General features: G+C 39.8%; 1 protein-coding gene and 1 long non-coding RNA gene across 9 annotated transcripts in view; one reads left to right on the forward strand and one right to left on the reverse strand.

The window, feature by feature from the left end:
• The window catches only part of FREM1 (FRAS1 related extracellular matrix 1), a 201,237-nt gene that overhangs the window by 45,100 nt on the left and 137,323 nt on the right, over positions 1-18,814 (forward strand). For all 8 annotated transcript variants that reach the window (XM_082401547.1, XM_082401545.1, XM_082401546.1 and 5 more), the window contains exons 8-10: positions 3,945-4,076; positions 6,167-6,511; positions 12,624-12,766. In XM_082401547.1, the coding sequence (XP_082257673.1) occupies positions 3,945-4,076; positions 6,167-6,511; positions 12,624-12,766 (620 nt within the window). The remainder of the gene's footprint in view (positions 1-3,944; positions 4,077-6,166; positions 6,512-12,623; positions 12,767-18,814) is intronic.
• LOC309633195 lies at positions 6,687-12,399 on the reverse strand. The gene is made up of 2 exons (XR_014247379.1): positions 8,407-12,399; positions 6,687-8,095 (listed from the first exon to the last, which is right to left on the reverse strand). It is a non-coding gene; the product is annotated as an uncharacterized lncRNA (long non-coding RNA).

Genomic DNA, 18,814 nt, shown 5'->3' on the forward strand with positions numbered 1-18,814 from the left:
ATCTTTAACTTTTGCCATTTTAATTATGATATGTTTTAGTGTGGTTCTCTGATTTCATCTTGTTTGGGATGCTCTATGCTTCCTGTACCTGGATATCTGTTTTCTTCTTCAGGTTTGGGAAGTTTTCAGCTATAGTTTCATCAAATAAATTTTGACCCCTTTTTTTTTCTCTCTTCTCCTTCTAGGACCCGTGTAATGTGAATGTTATTATGTTTGATGTTGTTCCAATGGTCCCTTAAACTGTTTTCATTTTTTAAAATTTGTTTCTCTTTTTGCTGATCTGATTGGATGTTTTCCATGATTCTATCTTCCGGAACACTATGTGTTCCTCTGTATCACTTAGTCTGTTGTTAATTATTTCTAGTATGTTTTTCATTTCAGTTATTGTATATTCAGTTTTGACTATTTTTTCCATATTTTCTAGTTCATCTATTCTTTTCCCTAGTTCAGTTAGCATTCTTATTACTAATCTTTAAACTCTTTTTCTGGTAATTAATTCATCTCTGTTGCATTGGTTGGTTTTTTTTCTTCTTTTGTTTGAAATAAAATCCTCTGTCTTATTGTTTTGATTAACTTTCTCTGTCTCTATAAAATTAGGTAAAAGTTACCTATCCTGGGCTTGAATGTGTGTCCTTGTGTGAGAGCATCCCTATACAGTCTGTGTGTTCCCAGTGGATTTCACGGGAGAGTTTGATCTGGTGTGAACATAAGTCATGTCTTTCCCCAGAACATGCTGGCAGCTATCAACTTTGTAGGGGTTGGGGCTGGAGATGGAGGAGCTAGAGCCAAAGCCAGGTGTGAGTGGGAGCTTCTCCTCTGCTCAGTGGCCAACACCGCCCTGGAGCTGGAGCAGAAACCCTGGGTTGGGCTCAAGCCAGCTCCCTCCCCCACAACTGTGCACTCTCCTCAGCTGTGGCAGCCTTGGTTCTAGTGGGGAACTGTGCCTCAGAGCAAGAGGGGCTGGAAAGGGTGCTTGGCATGGGCCAGGGCATGCACTGAGGCAGTTGTGGGAAACCAGCCAGAGTCCTGGGCAGTTTCAATCTGCTTTCTCTCTCTTGTCATGGGAGTGAGCAAGAATGTGTGTATTCTTCATGAGCAGAGTCTAGATTTCTTACAGCCCTGTTGTCAGTCCTATTGGTTTTCAAACCATCTAAGGGCACTCGTCCTCCCACTGTTGGACCCCAGGGCTGGGGGACCCAGGATGTGGTTAAGCCACTCCCCAGGGATATCTCCACCCTTGTAATCTCCCCCCTCTTCTGTGTCCCCTCCTAGGGGTGCAGGTCCCAACCTGATTGATTCTCTTCCCTTCCTACCCAACTCCATGTGGATCTTTCTTATAGCCTTGGTTGCATAAGGGTCTTTCTGTCAGTCTCCAGTCCATTTCCAGTGAGAATTGCTCCACATGTAGATGTATTTTTACTGTATTCACAGGGGTGGGAGGAGGACAGGAGGTGAATTCTGCATCTTCCTATTCTGCCATCTTGACCTCCTCCTGCTTTATTTCTTTTAAAAGAAGGCTTTGCACTGCCTCTCATTCCTGAGTAGATTTAAAATGTAATGTATATATTTAGATCAAATGTAAATGTGAAATGTAAATGAAGATTTTTTTCCTTTCCCATTAATACCATCAAGAGCATTCAAAACATACTTATAAGTAGTGTTGGTAGGTTCAGTTAACACAGAAAATATCTGTCTGATTTAAATACTCAGGTGGCAGCTTAAACCGATTACCTCTTGTGCTTGTGTATGTGTATGTGTGTGCTTGCACATGGGTAACATACCATGTGTGTGTATTTGTACGTATGTGAGTTTCAGTAGAGAGGGACAACGTTGGTTGGGCATCCTTGATTTATAATCTGGCTCTCTGTCCTACTCTACCTCTGTTTGAGGGATAATGAGAGAAAAGAATGAATTAGTGATCTAAAGTTTAGTAATAATCAAATATTAATTACGTTATTGCTTGAGTGTAGAGACTTAATGGTCTGCATGTGTATGTGTGATCTGTGAAACCAGGCTTGTTAAGAGCTCCAAATCTGGTTTTGACTAGTTTGGACACCAGAATTCTTTTTAAAATAAAATTTTATTTATTATGAACTTAAGTTCATCATTGAAAACTTGGAAAGCACAATAAGTAGGATAAATAATAATGAGTTAATAGTAATGAATAAATGAATGAAATAACGGGTGAATAAAATCACTCATTACTCCACCACGAAGACATAACCACCATTACTATCTTGCTATATAAATTTCTAGTGTTCTCACTTGCTCCTCTCCTGCATCCCATGATGCCTTGTCCTGTGCTGTACTCTGCACTCTTGGCTTCAAAACCCTTATTACCAGTCGCAGAGATTCTTTATATGTGCTTGTCCTCCGTCCCTCCCTCTTTCCTTGCTTTCCTTCCTTCTACCCATCCTTATTTCTCTCTCCCCCACTTCCTCCTTCCTCCCTCTCTCCCTCCCTCCCTTCCTTCCTTCCTTCCTTCCTTCTTTTCCTTCCTTCCTTTCATTCCTTCCTTTCTCTCTTTCTTTCAGTATGCCATATGTCTTAGCCCAGGTACCATAGCAAACAGCCCCTTAGGCAAATTATATGCACTAACGCTTTACTGAAAACTAGAGTAAGGAGAAGGGAAGTTGGGGGTTTGGGGGTGGCAAATAAAAAGGTGGTGTGACTGAGCTGGTCATAGGTTTACAAGAAAATAAAGCTGATTGCTCGATAGTGCTGATATCTCCAGTAGGAGATGAACCCACTCTGTGTGGGAAGAGTCAGGGGTGGGGTTGAGCAAGTGTGAACAAACACATGTCAGCTCCTTCCATCTCCTCTCTCACCCTGGTCAGTTTGCCTCACTGGATGTTAACTCCCCACATGCCTAGGTTGCGTTACCTGGCTCTTCTTAACAGCCACTGTACAAACTCCTTGAGTCCCATGGTGTGGGACGTGGCCATGGTCACAGGGAAGGTCACGCCGAAACCTCGTCTGGTAGGCAGTTGAGGGCAGCAGCATCAGAAGATGAGGCAGTGGTGGCAACCAGGGCTTTACAATGTGGGGACTGTGGGAAGCCTGTTGGAACTGCTGCAGCTAGAAAGCAGGCAAATGGTCAACATCAAGAGGAAGGGGAGCTGGGTAGATTTGAGGGGAAGCATTAACTGGGTCCACCAGTGCACTGTCTTTAAATTTCATCACCTTGCTTCTTTAAAAGGCTTTGCTCCTTTTCGAGAGTCTCTTCAGTCTGTTGGCCCCCGGCTCTACTGGGTAATGAGAATGGTTGGTGCTTCCTGTCTCTAACAGCAGTGTTCAGTCTGGAGTCTGTATTCTTGCTCTGAGCAGCGCTCATTCTCTCCCCATATCCCCTCCAGCATGCTGGGTCCAAGGAGAAGGTTTTATTTTTAATTCCTTTAGTTACAAAAGTCCCTTCCTTATTAGAGTCTAGATTAAAACACAGCCCTCATTATAAAGCGTCAGACCTTTCCTGTCTAACATCATTAAATATTCCCTAGCACAGTAACTCTGTATTTGTGTATTTAACCACTTTAATTCTCTATCCCGTGGGATACTTATGCTCTTATAATTTATGTGTAAAAGCACTTCTGACTCTTGCCCACTTAAAATAGGTGAATGCCGCCTTTGAAAAATTCCTTGTGAACCTTTTTGAACTAGAGACCACTGTGAACATAACATCTGTTATTTCCTTCTAATATTTATTTTTGGCACCATCATGCCTCTAAAGGATATGTCATAAGGAACCAGTTGTCAGGTTGGAGTTAATAGTACTAATAGTAAAAATATTACTTAAAGTAAACACTAAATTCCAGTTTCTCGAGAAGCTTTTGGAGATACAATTTTTACCTAGTTTTGTGAGTGAAAATTCTTTAATCTTGTCTTAAGGTAGGCATCTTGGCATGTCATAGAATTTTCCAGGACACTTTTTGTGCTTTCTCTTGTAGGTCTGAATCTCCTAGAGGGACAGTCTCGGGCCATCACCTGGGAACAGTTTCAGATTGTTGACAATAATGACATACATGCTGTCCAGGTAGTCATCGTGGGTGGCCTGCAGCATGGATGGCTTACTCTGAGAGGTGAATGAACAAACTTTGTAACTTAGAAAAAAACCCAAGAAGTATTTTCTCCAAAAGCAAATCACATTTAACAGGATATATGTAGTATCTCTTGGGCTTCATTTCTAAATGAATTATCATAATCCCCAGATCCGGAGATCTTGAAACCATTGGCTTTTGTATTAGGATGCTCAAATCAATGGAGGACATTTTATGAATGGTCTTTTGTACTTGAGTCATTGTTTAAATCTCAGAGCCATGTAGGGTTCCTTCTAAATATACTCCTTAACAGATTATCTTATCCCAGTTCGAAGACAAAATATTTCCTTTTCATTTCTCTGCTTCAGAGAAATGCAGTGAAAAATAGAAAAACTTATGTTTTTTTAATACGTTAGTAATAATTAGACTGTTATGTTATTAGTAGCAGTTGCTGTTGTTTAAAAGAAATGAATTTATAGTTATAAAGATGGTAGTTAACAAGGTAATGGCCCTAATAAAAATATTCATACTTAATGGTAATATAGTCCATTCCTTGTAATGAGCTCAGAGGATTTAATTCCATTATCCTCTTAGTTTGCTTAACTGTAAAGTAGAAAGAGAGCTCTTATTTATCATTGTTTGTGATTAGGAAATTCTGAAAAAATAAAATCAAAAATAAAATGATAAATTCTCTTGCCTAATCCCAAGACAATGGGAGCTTAGCTTAAGCTGGATGTATTAGTTAGGATGGATGTTCAGCTGCATGTAAGGAAAACCCAACTACAGCAGCTTAAAAATTCAGGAGTCACTTTCTCCTTGTGACAAGTTGCACAGAGGTAGGTATTCTGTATCCATGATGCCAGCGGCTCTTTTCTGCTCTGTCACTGGTCACAGGATGGTGCCTACACCTCTAGGCTTTTAATCAGTGTTAGGGGAAGGAAGAAAGAGAAGGAACAATAAAAAAATTACGCCATCTAAGTTTGCTCTGTTTTACAACTTTTCCTAGGAGCCTGATACAATGAAGTCTGATTATATCTCCTATCAAGTTACATACTATCCCCCTAGGTGCAACAGAGTCTGGGAACCTGAGTATTTTTAAATAGTCATATTACCATTCTAAATAAAACTAGGATTCTGGTACTGAGGAAGAAACAGAAAGTTCCTGTTGGGCAAGTAACTCATTGTGTTCATTATACTCATGTTTAATCCATAAAACCATATGGAGTCGGGAAAGAAATGGGACACCTGCTGTCAAGAAGTGTAATAGTTTGTGCAGAGTGAAGCAATGTTTATCAGCACTATAGAAATGAAGTGGAGAGTCATAGCCCATAATGCAATGATGCTCTGGCTCAGAGGAAGAAAATAGTGTAAACATTTATTAAGCATTTACTTTGTGCCAGATCGTACAAAGCATTCTACATACTTTATCTCACATCAGCTTTATGAAGCAAGGTACTATGATTACACTCACTTTGCACATGGGAACCTGAGATTTAGAGAAGTTGACTTGTCTGTCTGGAAAGTTGCCGAGCTGGGATTCGAACCCAGGCCATTTGCTACCAGAGCTCTAGCTCTTGCTCATTAAGCTAGTGATTCTCAAACTTTAGCGTGCATTAGACTCCTGGAAGGCTTGATAAAACATAAATTGCTGGGACCCACCGGCAGAATTTCTAATTCAGTAGGTCTGGGATAGGACCTGAGAACTTGCATTTATAATGACTTCCCAGATGGTGCTGATGCTGCTAGTTCAAGACCACTACTCTAAGAAGTGCTGTCAGATGATGATAATGAGTCAAAGAACGATGAATACTTATTGTAGGTACACTATTGTGTGAGTTCTCTCATCCTTAAGAGGGAATGTTAGGTAGGTATTATTATCTCTGTTTTATAGATGAGTCTCAAATAAATTAAATACCTTGCCCAAGTCCACCCAGCTAATAAGTATTACAGCCAGTATTCAAAACCAGGTCTTTGGAGCCCCAGAACCCACTAAACAATCTATGGTTTTTCCAGGTGAGGGAAGCATTGGCTGCACCACTTTCCATTTCACACCCTCTCCCGTAGTGCTGCTTTCACTAAGCTGCTGCCTCCACACCTTTTTCATTCCGCTCCGCCTCTGTTCTTTCCATCAGGGGGGAAGGGGTTTCTCTTCACCGTGGCTGACCTTCAGGCTGGAGTTGTTCAATATCATCATGACGACAGTGACTCCACCAAAGACTTTGTGGTCTTCAGGATATTCGACGGCCAACACAGCATCCGACATAAGTTTCCCATCAACATCTTGCCCAAAGATGATAGTCCACCGTTTCTCATAACCAATGTTGTGATTGAACTGGAGGAGGGACAGACCATACTGATCCAGGGTTCCAAGCTGAGAGCTTCAGACATGGACTCCAGTGATGACTACATCTTCTTTAATATCACGAAACCCCCGCAGGCTGGAGAGATCATGAAGAAGCCAGCACCAAGACTGATAGGTAAGTTCTGGGCAGTTAAGATCATTTGTGTCAGAATTTGTGCTAAGGGGGACATCAAGTTTATGAGGTAAGATTCTATTATTATTATTACCATTTCGTAGATGGGAAGCCTGAGATTTAGGTTAAGTTGATCTATCCATCTGGAATCTAGAAAGTTCCAGAGCTGGGCCTCAAGATAACCATTACACCATGAAAAATTAAGTCTGCTATGCAAGGTAAGAGAATGAATAAGGTTGAAGAGATATGTTTGACCTATTCTAGATTATTGATAAAGAAATTTCATGAATAACATTTATTTACATTTTGTTAGAATAATTTCATAACTACTTTTTGAAGTAGGTAGGTCAGGAGCTTGACAAAATGGGTATCAAGCAGTTTTACTTAAGACTGTTTCTTTTTTTAAACATATTTAATTTTATTTTTAATTAATTAATTATTTAAAAATTGAGATATAGTTGATGTACAATATTATATGTTTCAGGTGTATAACAGTGATTCACAATTTTTAAACGTTATACTCCATTTATTGTTATTATAAAATATTGGCTATATTCCCCGTGTTGTACAACATATCTTGAAGCTTATTTATTTTATACATAGTAGTTGGAACCTCTTAATCCCATACACCTATATTGCTCCTCCCCCTTCACTCTCCCCATGGGTAGCCACTAGTTTGTTCTCTATATCTGTGACTCTGTTTCTTTTTTGTTATATTCACTAGTTTGTTGTATTTTTTAGATTCCATGTGTTAGTGATATCATACATTATTTGTCTTTCTCTGACATTTCATTTAGCATAATACCCTCTAATCCATCCACGTTGTTGCAAAATTTCATTCTTTTTAATGGCTGAGTAGTATTCCATTGTATGTATATATGTGTGTGTGTGTACACACCACATCTTCTTTGTCCATTCATTTGTTGATGGACACTTGGGTTGCTTCCATGTATTGGCTATTGTAAATAGTGCTGCAGTGAACATTGGGGTGCATATATCTTTTCAAATTAGTGTTTTCATTTTTTTCAGTCATATATCTAGGAGTGGAATTGCTAGGACATATGGTAGTTCTATGTTTAGTCTTTTAAGAAACCTCCATACTGTTTTCCACAATGGCTCACCAATTTACATTCCCACCAGCAGTGTACAAGGTTCCCTTTTCTCCACATCCTTGCCAATATTTGTTATTTGTGTTCTTTTCAATGATAGCCATTCTGACAGGTGTGAAGTGATATCTCATTTGCAATTCTCGGATGATTAGTGATGTTGAGCATCTTTTCATGTGCTTGTTGGCAATCTGTATGTCTTTGGAAAAATGTTTACTCAGGTCTTCTGCCATTTTTTAATCAGGTTGTTTGTTTTTTTGCTGTTGAGTTGTATGAGCTGTTTGTATATTTTGGATATTAACCCCTTATTGGTCATATCATTTGCAATATTTTCTCCCATTCAGTAGGTTGTCTTTTTGTTTTGTTGAGGCACAAAAGCTTTTAAGTTTAACTAGGTCCCGTTTGTTTATTTGTGCTTTTCTTTTGCTTTAGGAGACAGATCCAAAAAAATCGCTATAATTTATGTCAAAGTGTGTTCCGCCTTTGTTTTTTGGGTTTTTAAAAAATTAATTAATTAATTAATTTTTGGCTGTGTTGGGTCTTCGTTGCTGTGCGAGGGCCTTCTCTAGTTGCGGCAAGCGGGGGCCACTCTTCATCGTGGTGTGCGGGCCTCTCACTATCGTGGCCTCTCTTGTTGGGAGCACAGGCTCCAGACGCGCAGGCTCAGTAGTTGTGGCTCACGGGCCTAGTTGCTCCGCGGCATGTGGGATCCTCCCAGACCAGGGCCTGAACCCATGTCCCCCGCATTGGCAGGCAGATTCTCAACCACTGCGCCACCAGGGAAGCCCCCGCCTTTGTTTTCTTCTAGGAGTTTTATGGTTTCAGATCTTACATTTAGGTCTTTAATCCACTTTGAGTTTATTTTGTTTATATGGTGTTAGAGAATGTTCTAATTTCATTCTTTTACATGTAGCTGTCCAGTTTTCCCAGCACTACTTATTGAAGAGACTGTCTTTTCTCCATTGTATATTCTTGTCTCCTTTGTCATAGATTAATCGAACATAAATGCATACATTTATCTCTGGGTTCTCTACTTTGTTCTATTGATCTATGTGTCTGCTGTGTGCCAGTATCATACTGTTTTGATTATTGTAGCTTTGTGGTACAGTCTGAAGTCAGGGAGTGTGGTTCCTCCCAGCTCTGTTCTTCTTTCTCAAGATTGCTTTGGCACTTTGGGGTCTTTTGTGTTTCCATACAAATTTTAAAATTATTTGTTCTAGTTATGTGAAAAGTGCCCTTGATATTTTAATAGGGATTGCATTGAATCTATAGGTTGTCTTGGGTAGTATGGTCATTATAACAATTTTAATTCTTCCAATACATGAACAGTGTATATATTTCCATCTGTTTGTGTTGTCTTCAATTTATTTCATCAGTGTCTTAATTTCAGATACATTTTAACAACCCTGCATTTGTACTCTCCTCCCCTCACAGCTGCTGTTTTTGATGTCATATATTACATCTAATTTTTTGTATATCTCTTAACTGCTTTTTGTGGATGTAGATGATTTTACTACTTTTGTCTTTTAATCTTCCTCCTATCTTTGTGTATGGATGATTTACTACCTTTATACTGTGTGTTTGCCTTTACTGATGAGCATTTTACTTTTGCAGTTTTCACGTTTCTAGTTGTGGTATTTTCTTTTTCTCTTAGAGAAGTTCCTTCAACATTTCTTGTTAAGCTGAACTCTTTTAGCTTTTGCTTGTCTGTAAAGCTTTTGATCTCTCCATCAAATCTGAACATGAGCCTTGCTGGGTAGAATATTCTTAGTTGTAGGTTTTTCCTTTGCATCACTTTAAATATATTGTTCCACTCCCTCTGGCCTGCAGAATTTCTGTTGAAATTCAGCTGATAGCCTTATGGGTGTTCCGTTGTATGTTACTTGTTGCTTTTCCCTTGCCGCTTTTAATATTCTCTCTTTATCTTTAATTTTGCCATTTTATTTTTATTTTATTTTATATTTTAAAAAATATTTATTTTATTTACTTATTTTCCTTATCGTTATTATTTTTTTGGCTGTGTCAGGTCTTAGTTGCAGCACACAGGATCCTTGTTGAGGCACTCGGGATCTTTTCATTACGGCGCGTGGTTTCTTGCAGTGCTCGGGCTTCCCTTAAGTTGTGGCATGTGGGTTTTCTCTTTCTAGTTGTGGTGAGTGGGCTAGAGGGTACGTGGGCTCTGTAGTTGTGGTGTGTGGGCTTGGTTGCCCTGTGGCATGTGGGATCTTAGTTCCCTGACCAGGGATCGAACCTGCATCCCCTGCATTGGAAGGCTGATTCTTTACCACTGGACCACCAGGGAAGTCCCAATTTTGCCATTTTAATTACAGTATGTCTTGGTGTGTTCCTCTTTGTATTAATCCTGTATAGCACTCTCTGTACTCCCTAGACTTAGATATCTGTTTCCTTTACCAAGTTAGGGAAGTTTTCATCTATTATGTCTGCAAATATGTTGATAGGTTCTCTGTTTCTTTTCCTTCTGGGACCCTTATAATGTGAATATTAGCGTGCTTGAGGTTGTCCCAGAGGTCTCTTAAGCTGTCCTTATTTCTTTTTATTCTTTTTTCTTTTGTCTGTTCAGCATCACTGATTTCCACTACTCTGTCTTCCAGCTTGCTGGTCATTTCCTCTGTATCATTTTGTCTACTGTTGATTCCTTCTAGTGTATTTTTCATTTCAGTTATTGTATTCTTCATCTCTGTTTGGTTGTTCTTCATATTTTCTAACTCTTTGTTAAAAAGCTTCTAACTTCTTGTTCTATGTATCAATTCTTTTCTTGGGTTCTTTGATCATCTTTATCATCACACTACGCTGATCTCTTTCTCAGGTAGATTGCCTATCTCCACTTCACTTAGTTCTTCTTCTGGGGTTTTATCTTGTTTGTTAGAAACACGTTTGTTCCTTTGTTGCCTTATTTTGCCTAGGTTGCTGTTTTTATTTTTATGTATCTGATAGGTTAGTTACATTTCCCAATCTTGGAGAAGTAGCCTTTTGAAGGAGACATCCTATGTGTCCCAGCAGCACATCCCCCTCTCATCACCTGAGCTGTATGCTCTAGGGGTTCCCCAAATGAGGACTGAGTGTGTCCTTCTGTTGTGGTGGTCTGACTATGTAGGCAGTCTTGTAGGCTTGATTTGCCCCCTGTCCAGTTGGTTGCCAGGCTCTGCCTGTGTGGAGGTTGCTGACTGCTGGTTGGTGGGACCGGGTCACAAGGTGGTGCTGACTACAGAACCGCAGGGGGCCCTGGGGCTAGTGCTGGCTCATTGTAGGGTTGAGTCAAGGTCCAGGAGACTCCAGGGCTGTTACCCACCCACTGGTGTGTTGAACCAGGTCCTGGGGCTAGTGCTGGCCTACGGGTGGGCAGAGCCAGGTCCTGGAGTCTGCTTGCAGAACCCAGGGGTCCTAGAGCTGGTTTTGGATTACTGGTGGGTGGGACTACTTCCTGACAGTCGGGTGCAGGGTCCAGGGAGTCCTGAAGCTTGTGTTGGTCTGCTAGTAGTCTGGACCATGGTCCAGTTGGTCCCCGTGCAGGTTCTGTCCTATTAGCAGGCAGGTCGTGTCTGCAGGCTGCATATCTGTGGCTTTCTTTCAGCTAGTGTCTGCCCCCTGGTGGATGAAACTAGTCTGGAGGCTAGAGCAGACTCCCTGGAGAGTGGGGCTGGGGCCCAGGCTACTCTGGAGCTGGTGCCTGCCCAGTGGTGGGTGGAGCTGGATCCTGGGCTCTCTGGTGGACAGGGCCATGTCCAGAAGCAGCTGTTCACGCAGGAGGTCTCATGACAGCCTGTCTGCTGGTGTGTAAAGCTGTGTCCCCACCCAGTTAGTTGCTTGGCCTGAGGCATCCCAGCACTGGAGCCTACAGGCCTGTGGGCTGTGTCGGGGCTGGGTCTTCACCCTAATAAGCTAAAGAGAAGATTCCACAATGGCGTTTGCCAGTGCCAGTATCCATGTGGTAGAACAAGTTCCCAAAATGGCTGTTGCCAGTGTCTGTGTCCCTCGGGTTAGCTGCAGTTGCCTCCTGTCTCTCCAGAAGATTCCCCTAGATCAGCAAGTGATTCTGACCCAGGCTTCTATCAAATTACGGCTTCTTCCCTGGGTCCTGGAACATGAGAGATTCTTTATGTACCCTTGAAGAGTGAAGTCTCTATTTCCCCCAGCCCTCTGGGACTCCCAGAAGTCACCCCACTGGCCTTCAAAGCCATATGCCCTGGAGGCTCATCTTCCCAAGTGCAGGACCCCTGGGCTGGGGCTTGGACCTCTTACCCCTTTGAGAGGCTCTGCAGTTGTAATTATTTTCTTGTTTGTGGATTGCCCACCCTGGGGTATGGGGCTTGACTATTTTGTGACTTTGCCCCTCCTACCCATCTTGTTGTTGTTGCTTCTTTATATCTTTAGTTGTAGAAGCTCTCCTCTGGTAGGTTCTGGCCTTTTTCACTGATGGTTGTTCTGCAGATAGTTGTGATTTTGGTGTGCCTATGAGAGGAGGTGAGCTCAGGGTCTTTCTCCTCTGCCATCTTGGCTGATGTTAAGACTATCTCTTAAAAATATTTTTCTAATGCTAATTTTTCTATATATTAAGGCAGATGTAGTAACTTTAATTTTTCTGCTTTATTATTTATAAGCTTTGATAAAAGCATTTAATAATGATTCCGTGGACAAACTACTATACATAAAATAGATAAGCAATAAGGATTTACTGTATAACACAGTGAACTATATTCAGTATCTTCTAATAATCTTCAGTGGAAAAGAATCTGTATATATATATATATCTATATATATCTATATATATATCGATATATATATCTATATATATATATCTGAATTCCTTTGCTGTACACCTGAAACTAACACAGTATTGTAAATCAACTATACTTCAATTTAAAAAAAGATTCCTTGGGTACATACAACATACTAGACTGAGAAAACTTCTGGAGATAAATCCAATATCATTATACCCCAACACCTGGCAGACTGTTACAAAGGTATGTGATATTTTGTGGACCCAATAGGCTATCCTGTCCCTGGCTTCCTTCAGATGGATCTGTTCAATGGCATCATTTACTATCGTCATTTTGGTGGAGAAATCTTTGAAGATTCATTTGAATTTGTCCTGTGCGACAGCCACGAACCTCCAAATCTCTCAGAGCCACAGGTAAGAGTCCATCTCTGAACACTTTCCCAAAGTCTTGTCCACAGATATCAGTTCTGGAAGATGTAATTAGAAACTACAGGAAAACAGATTTCAAAGCTCGAAGTTTGAGAAGCAATGGAGTAAGCAAAATTAAGTCAATTTCTTTGCAACATAACTGGTCTCTTACTTTTCCACAGAGTTATGTAAATTACCATGCATGCAGTGTTTCCAAGGTTATTTAACCATCAGACCGTTCTATAAAGAGCACCTCACAAACTTTGCTTGCTTCATAACAACAACAACAAAAAAACCCACTGACTTATTTTGTGTGTAGTGGTTAAAACATAGGCTCTGTAGTTAGACTGTCTTTGTTTTTGTCCTGTTCTTGACATTAACTGACCTGTGACTCAATTTCTTTATCTGTAAAACAACATCCTTATAAAGTGATTGTGAGGATAAGCGACGTAATACGTGTAAGTATTGAGAACTTTCTGGCACATAGTAAGTACTCAATAAATATATTAGCTATTATTTATCATTGCTTTTGAAGAACTAAGAGTTTTACTACCACTCAAGGATATTATTTAAATATATAGAATACAAAAATAGGCTTAAGGAGCCATCATCCTATACAAATTACAGATGAGGAAGGGTCTGGGCAACTATAAAGGGGTAGACTCCTTGCAAGAAGAGGATGATTGGTGGTAAGGATGGAAAAAGAGGCTTCTGAAAATAAGTGACACCCACTACATATAGTGTCCCTATTGGTTATTTAATGTCATCTCACAGTGTCACGGTCACTGACATTAGCCAATGCATAGATGATTGAGGTATTCATCTGGCTGCCAAGATAAAGGTAACAAATGGAAGAATGACGTTTAGAGCCCAGAAACTGAAGGAAGTATTAAGAGGGAGTGGAAAATGAATCAGAAAATTCTCAATTCACCCGCTTATTGACTGAAAAGAAATCAATTCCTTTATAAATAACAGCCTCTTCTTTTCATCAACGTGTATAATTATGCCATTTCTAGATTACATTTTTGCTTGAGACCTTAGATGATTTGATAATCCAAAATGGAAACTATTAATAGGATTTATTTCTAAATCTTTTGTTGTATCCATTCAAACTGAGCTATGTTTCTGACTAGAATACCGTATCGTTTTTAGCAAACTATAGGCCTTTTTAAAAACAGAAAATTCAGGACTCCTTTTTCCTTTTCTGCTACTGTATATTTTATAGATCATATTTTCATAACCACAAACATAGATGTCAGTTTCCTCTATAGTAAAGACCACAGTAATGAAAACTTTATTGAAATAAAATTATTTTTAAATCTTGGCAAATATGTCAGGCTGAATTCTATAGATCCAGTTATTCCCCATGATGGATGGGCTTCTAAAGAAGTCATAATCATATTTTTCTCTACTTTTATTCATCTTCTTAATCTATGTTGGTGGGGAGGGAGGGAAGAAAGAAGGGAAGGGTGGAGAGAGAGAAAGAAAGGGAGGGTGGGGAGAGGGAGGGAGGGGAAAAGGAGGGAGGGAGAGAGGGAGAGGGAGAGAGAGAAACAGAGAAACAGAGAGAAAAAGAAAGACTTTTGCTCTGGTTTCATGTACCGCCTATTTTTTGACTCCTAAATATTCTCCGGCTCAGACTTGTGTACCAACATCTCTACCTGACATCTCTACATTCATTTAATTTATTTTTTATTTGGAAGATTTATTTATTTTTTAACATCTTTATTGAAGTATAATTGCTTTACAATGGTGTGTTAGTTTCTGCTGTATAACAAAGTGAATCAGCTATATGTACACATATATCCCCATATCCCCACACTCTTGCGTCTCCCTCCCACCCTCCCTATCCCACCCCTCTAGGTGGTCACAAAGCACCGAGCTGATCTCCCTGTGCTATGCAGCTGCTTCCCACTAGCTAGCTATTTTACATTTGGTAGTGTATATATGTCCATGCCACTCTCGCACTTCGTGCTAGCTTACCCTTCCCCCTCCCTGTGTCCTCAAGTCCATTCTCTACGTCTGCGTCTTTATTCCAGTCCTGCCCCTAAGTTCTTCAGAACCATTTTTTTTTTTTTACCTTCCATATATATGTGTTAGCATACAGTATTTGTTTTTCTTGTTCTGACTTACTTCGCTCTGTATGACAGTCTCTAGGTCCATCCACCTCACTACAAATAACTCAATTTCATTTCTTTTTATGGTTGAGTAATATTCAATTGTATATATGTACCACAACTTCTTTATCCATTCATCTGTTGATGGACACTTAGGTTGCTTCCATGTCCTGGCTATTGTAAATAGAGCTGCAATGAACATGGTGGTACAGGACTCTTTTTGAGTTATGGTTTTCTCAGGGTATATGCCCAGTAGTGGGATTGCTGTGTCATATGGTAGTTCTATTTTTAGATTTTGAGGAACCTCCATACTGTTCTCCATAGTGGCTATATCAGTTTACATTCCCACCAACAGTGCAAGAGGGTTCCCTTTCCTCCACACCCTCTCCAGCATTTATTGTTTGTAGATTTTTTGAGGATGGCCATTCTGACTGGTGTGAGGTGATACCTCATTGTAGTTTTGATTTGCATTTCTCTAATGATTAGTGATGTTGAGCATCCTTTCATATATTTGTTGGCAATCTGTAAATCTTCTTTGGGGAAATGTCTGTTTAAGTCTTCTGCCCATTTATGGATTGGGTTGCTTGGTTTTTTTGAAATTGAGCTGCATGAGCTGCTTATATATTTTGGAGATTAATCCTTTGTCAGTTGTTTCATTTGCAAATATTTTCTCCCATTCTGAGGATTGTCTTTTTGTCTGGTTATGGTTTCCTTTGCTGTGCAAAAGCTTTTAAGTTTCATTAGGTCCCATTTGTTTATTTTTCTTTTTGTTTTTATTTCCATTTCTCTAGGAAGTGGGTCAAAAAGGATGTTGCTGTGATTTATGTCACAGAGTGTTGTGTCTATGTTTTCCTCTAAGAGTTTTATACTGTCTGGCCTTACATTTAGGTCTTTAATCCATTTTGAGTTTATTTTTGTGTATGGTGTTAGGAAGTGTTCTAATTTCATTCTTTTACATGTAGCTGTCCAGTTTTCCCAGCTCTGCTTATTGAGGAGGCTGCCTTTTATTGGCATATAGTTGCTTGTAATAATCTCTCATGATCCTTTGCATTTCTGCAGTGTCAGTTGTTACTTCTCCTTTTTCATTTCTAATTCTATTGATTTGAGTCTTCTCCCTTTTTTTCTTGATGACTCTGGCTAATGGTTTATCAATTTTGTTTATCTTCTCAAAGAACCAGCTTTTAGTTTTATTGATCTTTGCTGTTGTTTCCTTCATTTCTTTTTCATTTATTTCTTCTCTGATCTTTATGATTTCTTTCCTTCTGCTAACTTTGGGGTTTTTTGTTCTTCTTTCTCTAATTGCTTTTGGTGTAAGGTTAGGTTGTTTATTTGAGATGCTTCTTGTTTCTTGAGGTAGGATTGTATTGCTTTAAACTTCCCTCTTAGAACTGCTTTTGCTGCATCCCATAGGTTTTGAGTCATCGTGTTTTCCTTGTCATTCGTTTATAGGTATTTTTTGATTTCCTCTTTGATTTCTTCAGTGATCTCTTGGTTATCTAGTAGCGTATTGTTTAGCCTCCATGTGTTTGTATTTTTTACAGATTTTTTCCTGTAATTGATATCTAGTCTCATAGAGTTGTAGTTGAAAAGATACTTGATACGATTTCAATTTTCTTAAATTTACCAAGGCTTGATTTGTGACCCAAGATATATCTATCCTGGAGAATGTTCCATGAGCACTTGAGAAGAAAGTGTAATCTGCTGTTTTTGGATGGAATGTCCTATAGAAATCAATTAAGTCCATTTTGTTTAATGTATCATCTAAAGCTTGTGTTTTCTTATTTATTTTCGTTTTGGATGATCTGTCCATTGGTGAAAGTGGGGTGTTAAAGTCCCCTACTATGTGTTACTGTCGATTTTCCCTTTTATGGCTGTTAGCATTTGCCTTATGTATTGATGTGCTCCTACGTTGGGTGCATAAATATTTACAATTGTTATATCTTCTTCTTGGATTGATCCCTTGGTCATTCTGTAGTGTCCTTCTTTGTCTCTTGTAATAGTCTTTGTTTTAAAGTCTATTTTGTCTGATATGAGAATTGCTACTCCAGCTTTCTTTTGATTTCCATTTGCATGGAATATCTTTTTCCATCCCCTCACTTTCAGTCTGTATGTGTCCCTAGGTCTGAACTGGGTCTGTTATAGACAGCATATATACAGGCCTTCTTTTTGTATCCATTCAGCCAGTCTGTACCTGTTGGTTGGAGTATTTAATCCATTTACCTTTAAGGTAGTTATCGATATGTATGTTCCTATTACCATTTTCTTAATTGTTTTGGGTTTGTTATAGTAGGTCTTTTCCTTCTCTTGTGTTTCCTGCATAGAGAAGTTCCTTTAGCATTTGTTGTAAAGCTGGTTTGGTGGTGCTGAATTCTCTTAGCTTTTGCTTGTCTGTAAAGGTTTTAATTTCTCCGTCAAATCTGAATGAGATCCTTGCTGGATAGAGTAATCTTGGTTGTAGGTTTTTCTCTTTTATCACTTTAAATATGTCCAGCCACTCCCTTCTGGCTTGCAGAGTTTCTGCTAAAAGATCAGCTGTTAACCTTATGGGGATTCCCTTGTATGTTATTTGTTGCTTTTCCCTTGCTGCTTTTAATATTTCTTCTTTGTATTTAATTTTTGATAGTTTTCTTAATATGTGTCTTGGTGTATTTCTCCTTGGATTTATCCTGTATGGGACTCTCTGTGCTTCCTGAACTTGATTGACTATTTCCTTCCCATATTAGGGAAGTTTTCAACTCTAAACTCTTCAAATATTTTCTCAGACACTTTCTTTTTCTCTTCTTCTTTTGGGACCCCTATCATTTGAATGTTGGTGCATTTAATGTTGTCGCAGAGGTCTCTGAGACTGTCCTCAATGCTTTTCATTCTTTTTTCTTTATTCTGCTCTGCAGTCGTTATTTCCACTATTTTATCTTCCCAGTCACTTCTCCGTTCTTCTGCCTCAGTTATTCTGATATTGATTCCTTCTAGAGAATTTTTAATTTCATTTATTGTGTTGTTCATCATTGTTTGTTTTCTCATTAGTTCTTCTAGGTCCTTGTTAAACGTTTCTTGTATTTTCTCCATTCTATTTCCAAGATTTTGGATCATCTTTACTATCATTACTCTGAATTCTTTTTCAGGTAGACTGCCTATTTCCTCTTCATTTGTTTGGTCTGGTGGGTTTTTTTTTTACCTTGCTCCTTCATCTGCTGCGTATTTCTCTGTCTTCTCATTTTGCTTAACTTACTGTGTTTGGGGTCTCCTTTTTGCAGGCTGCAGGTTCATAGTTCCTGTTGTTTTTGGTGTCTGCTCCCAGTGGGTAAGGTTGGTTCAGTGGGTTGTGTAGGCTTCCTGGTGGAGGTGACTAGTGCCTGTGTTCTGGTGGATGAGGCTGAATCTTGTCTTTCTGGTGGGCAGGACTGCGTCCGCTGGTGTGTTTTGGGGTGTCTGTGAATTTATTATGATTTTAGGCAGCCTCTCTGCTAATGGGTTGGGTTGTGTTCCTGTCTTGCTAGTTGTTGGGCGTAGGGTGTCCAGCACTGTAGCTTGCTGGTCATTGAGTGGAGCTGGGTCTTAGCATTGAGATGGAGGTCTCTGGGAGCACTTTCACCGTTTGATATTATGTGGGGCCAGGAGGTCTCTGGTGGACCAATGTCCTGAACTCGGCTCTCCCACCTCAGATGCTAAGGGTGACACCCGGCCAGAGCACCCAGATACTGTCAACCACATGGCCAGGTACTTGGGGAGTTTCTTTCCTTTTGGGAAGTCTGAGGTCTTCTGCCAGCATTCAGTAGGTGTTCTGTAGGAGTTGTTCCACATGTAGATGTTGTTTTGATGTATTTGTCAGGAGGAAGGTGATCTGCACGTCTTACTCCTCTGCCATCTTGAAGATGCCTCTTCTGGCTGGCGGGCAGCTGCAGCCAGCCGTCTCCAGGTGGCAGTGAAGTCGGGTGGC

The sequence above is a fragment of the Balaenoptera borealis genome (genome assembly GCF_965194805.1).
Source record: "Balaenoptera borealis genome assembly, chromosome: 8".
NCBI classification, from domain to species: Eukaryota; Metazoa; Chordata; class Mammalia; order Artiodactyla; family Balaenopteridae; genus Balaenoptera; species Balaenoptera borealis.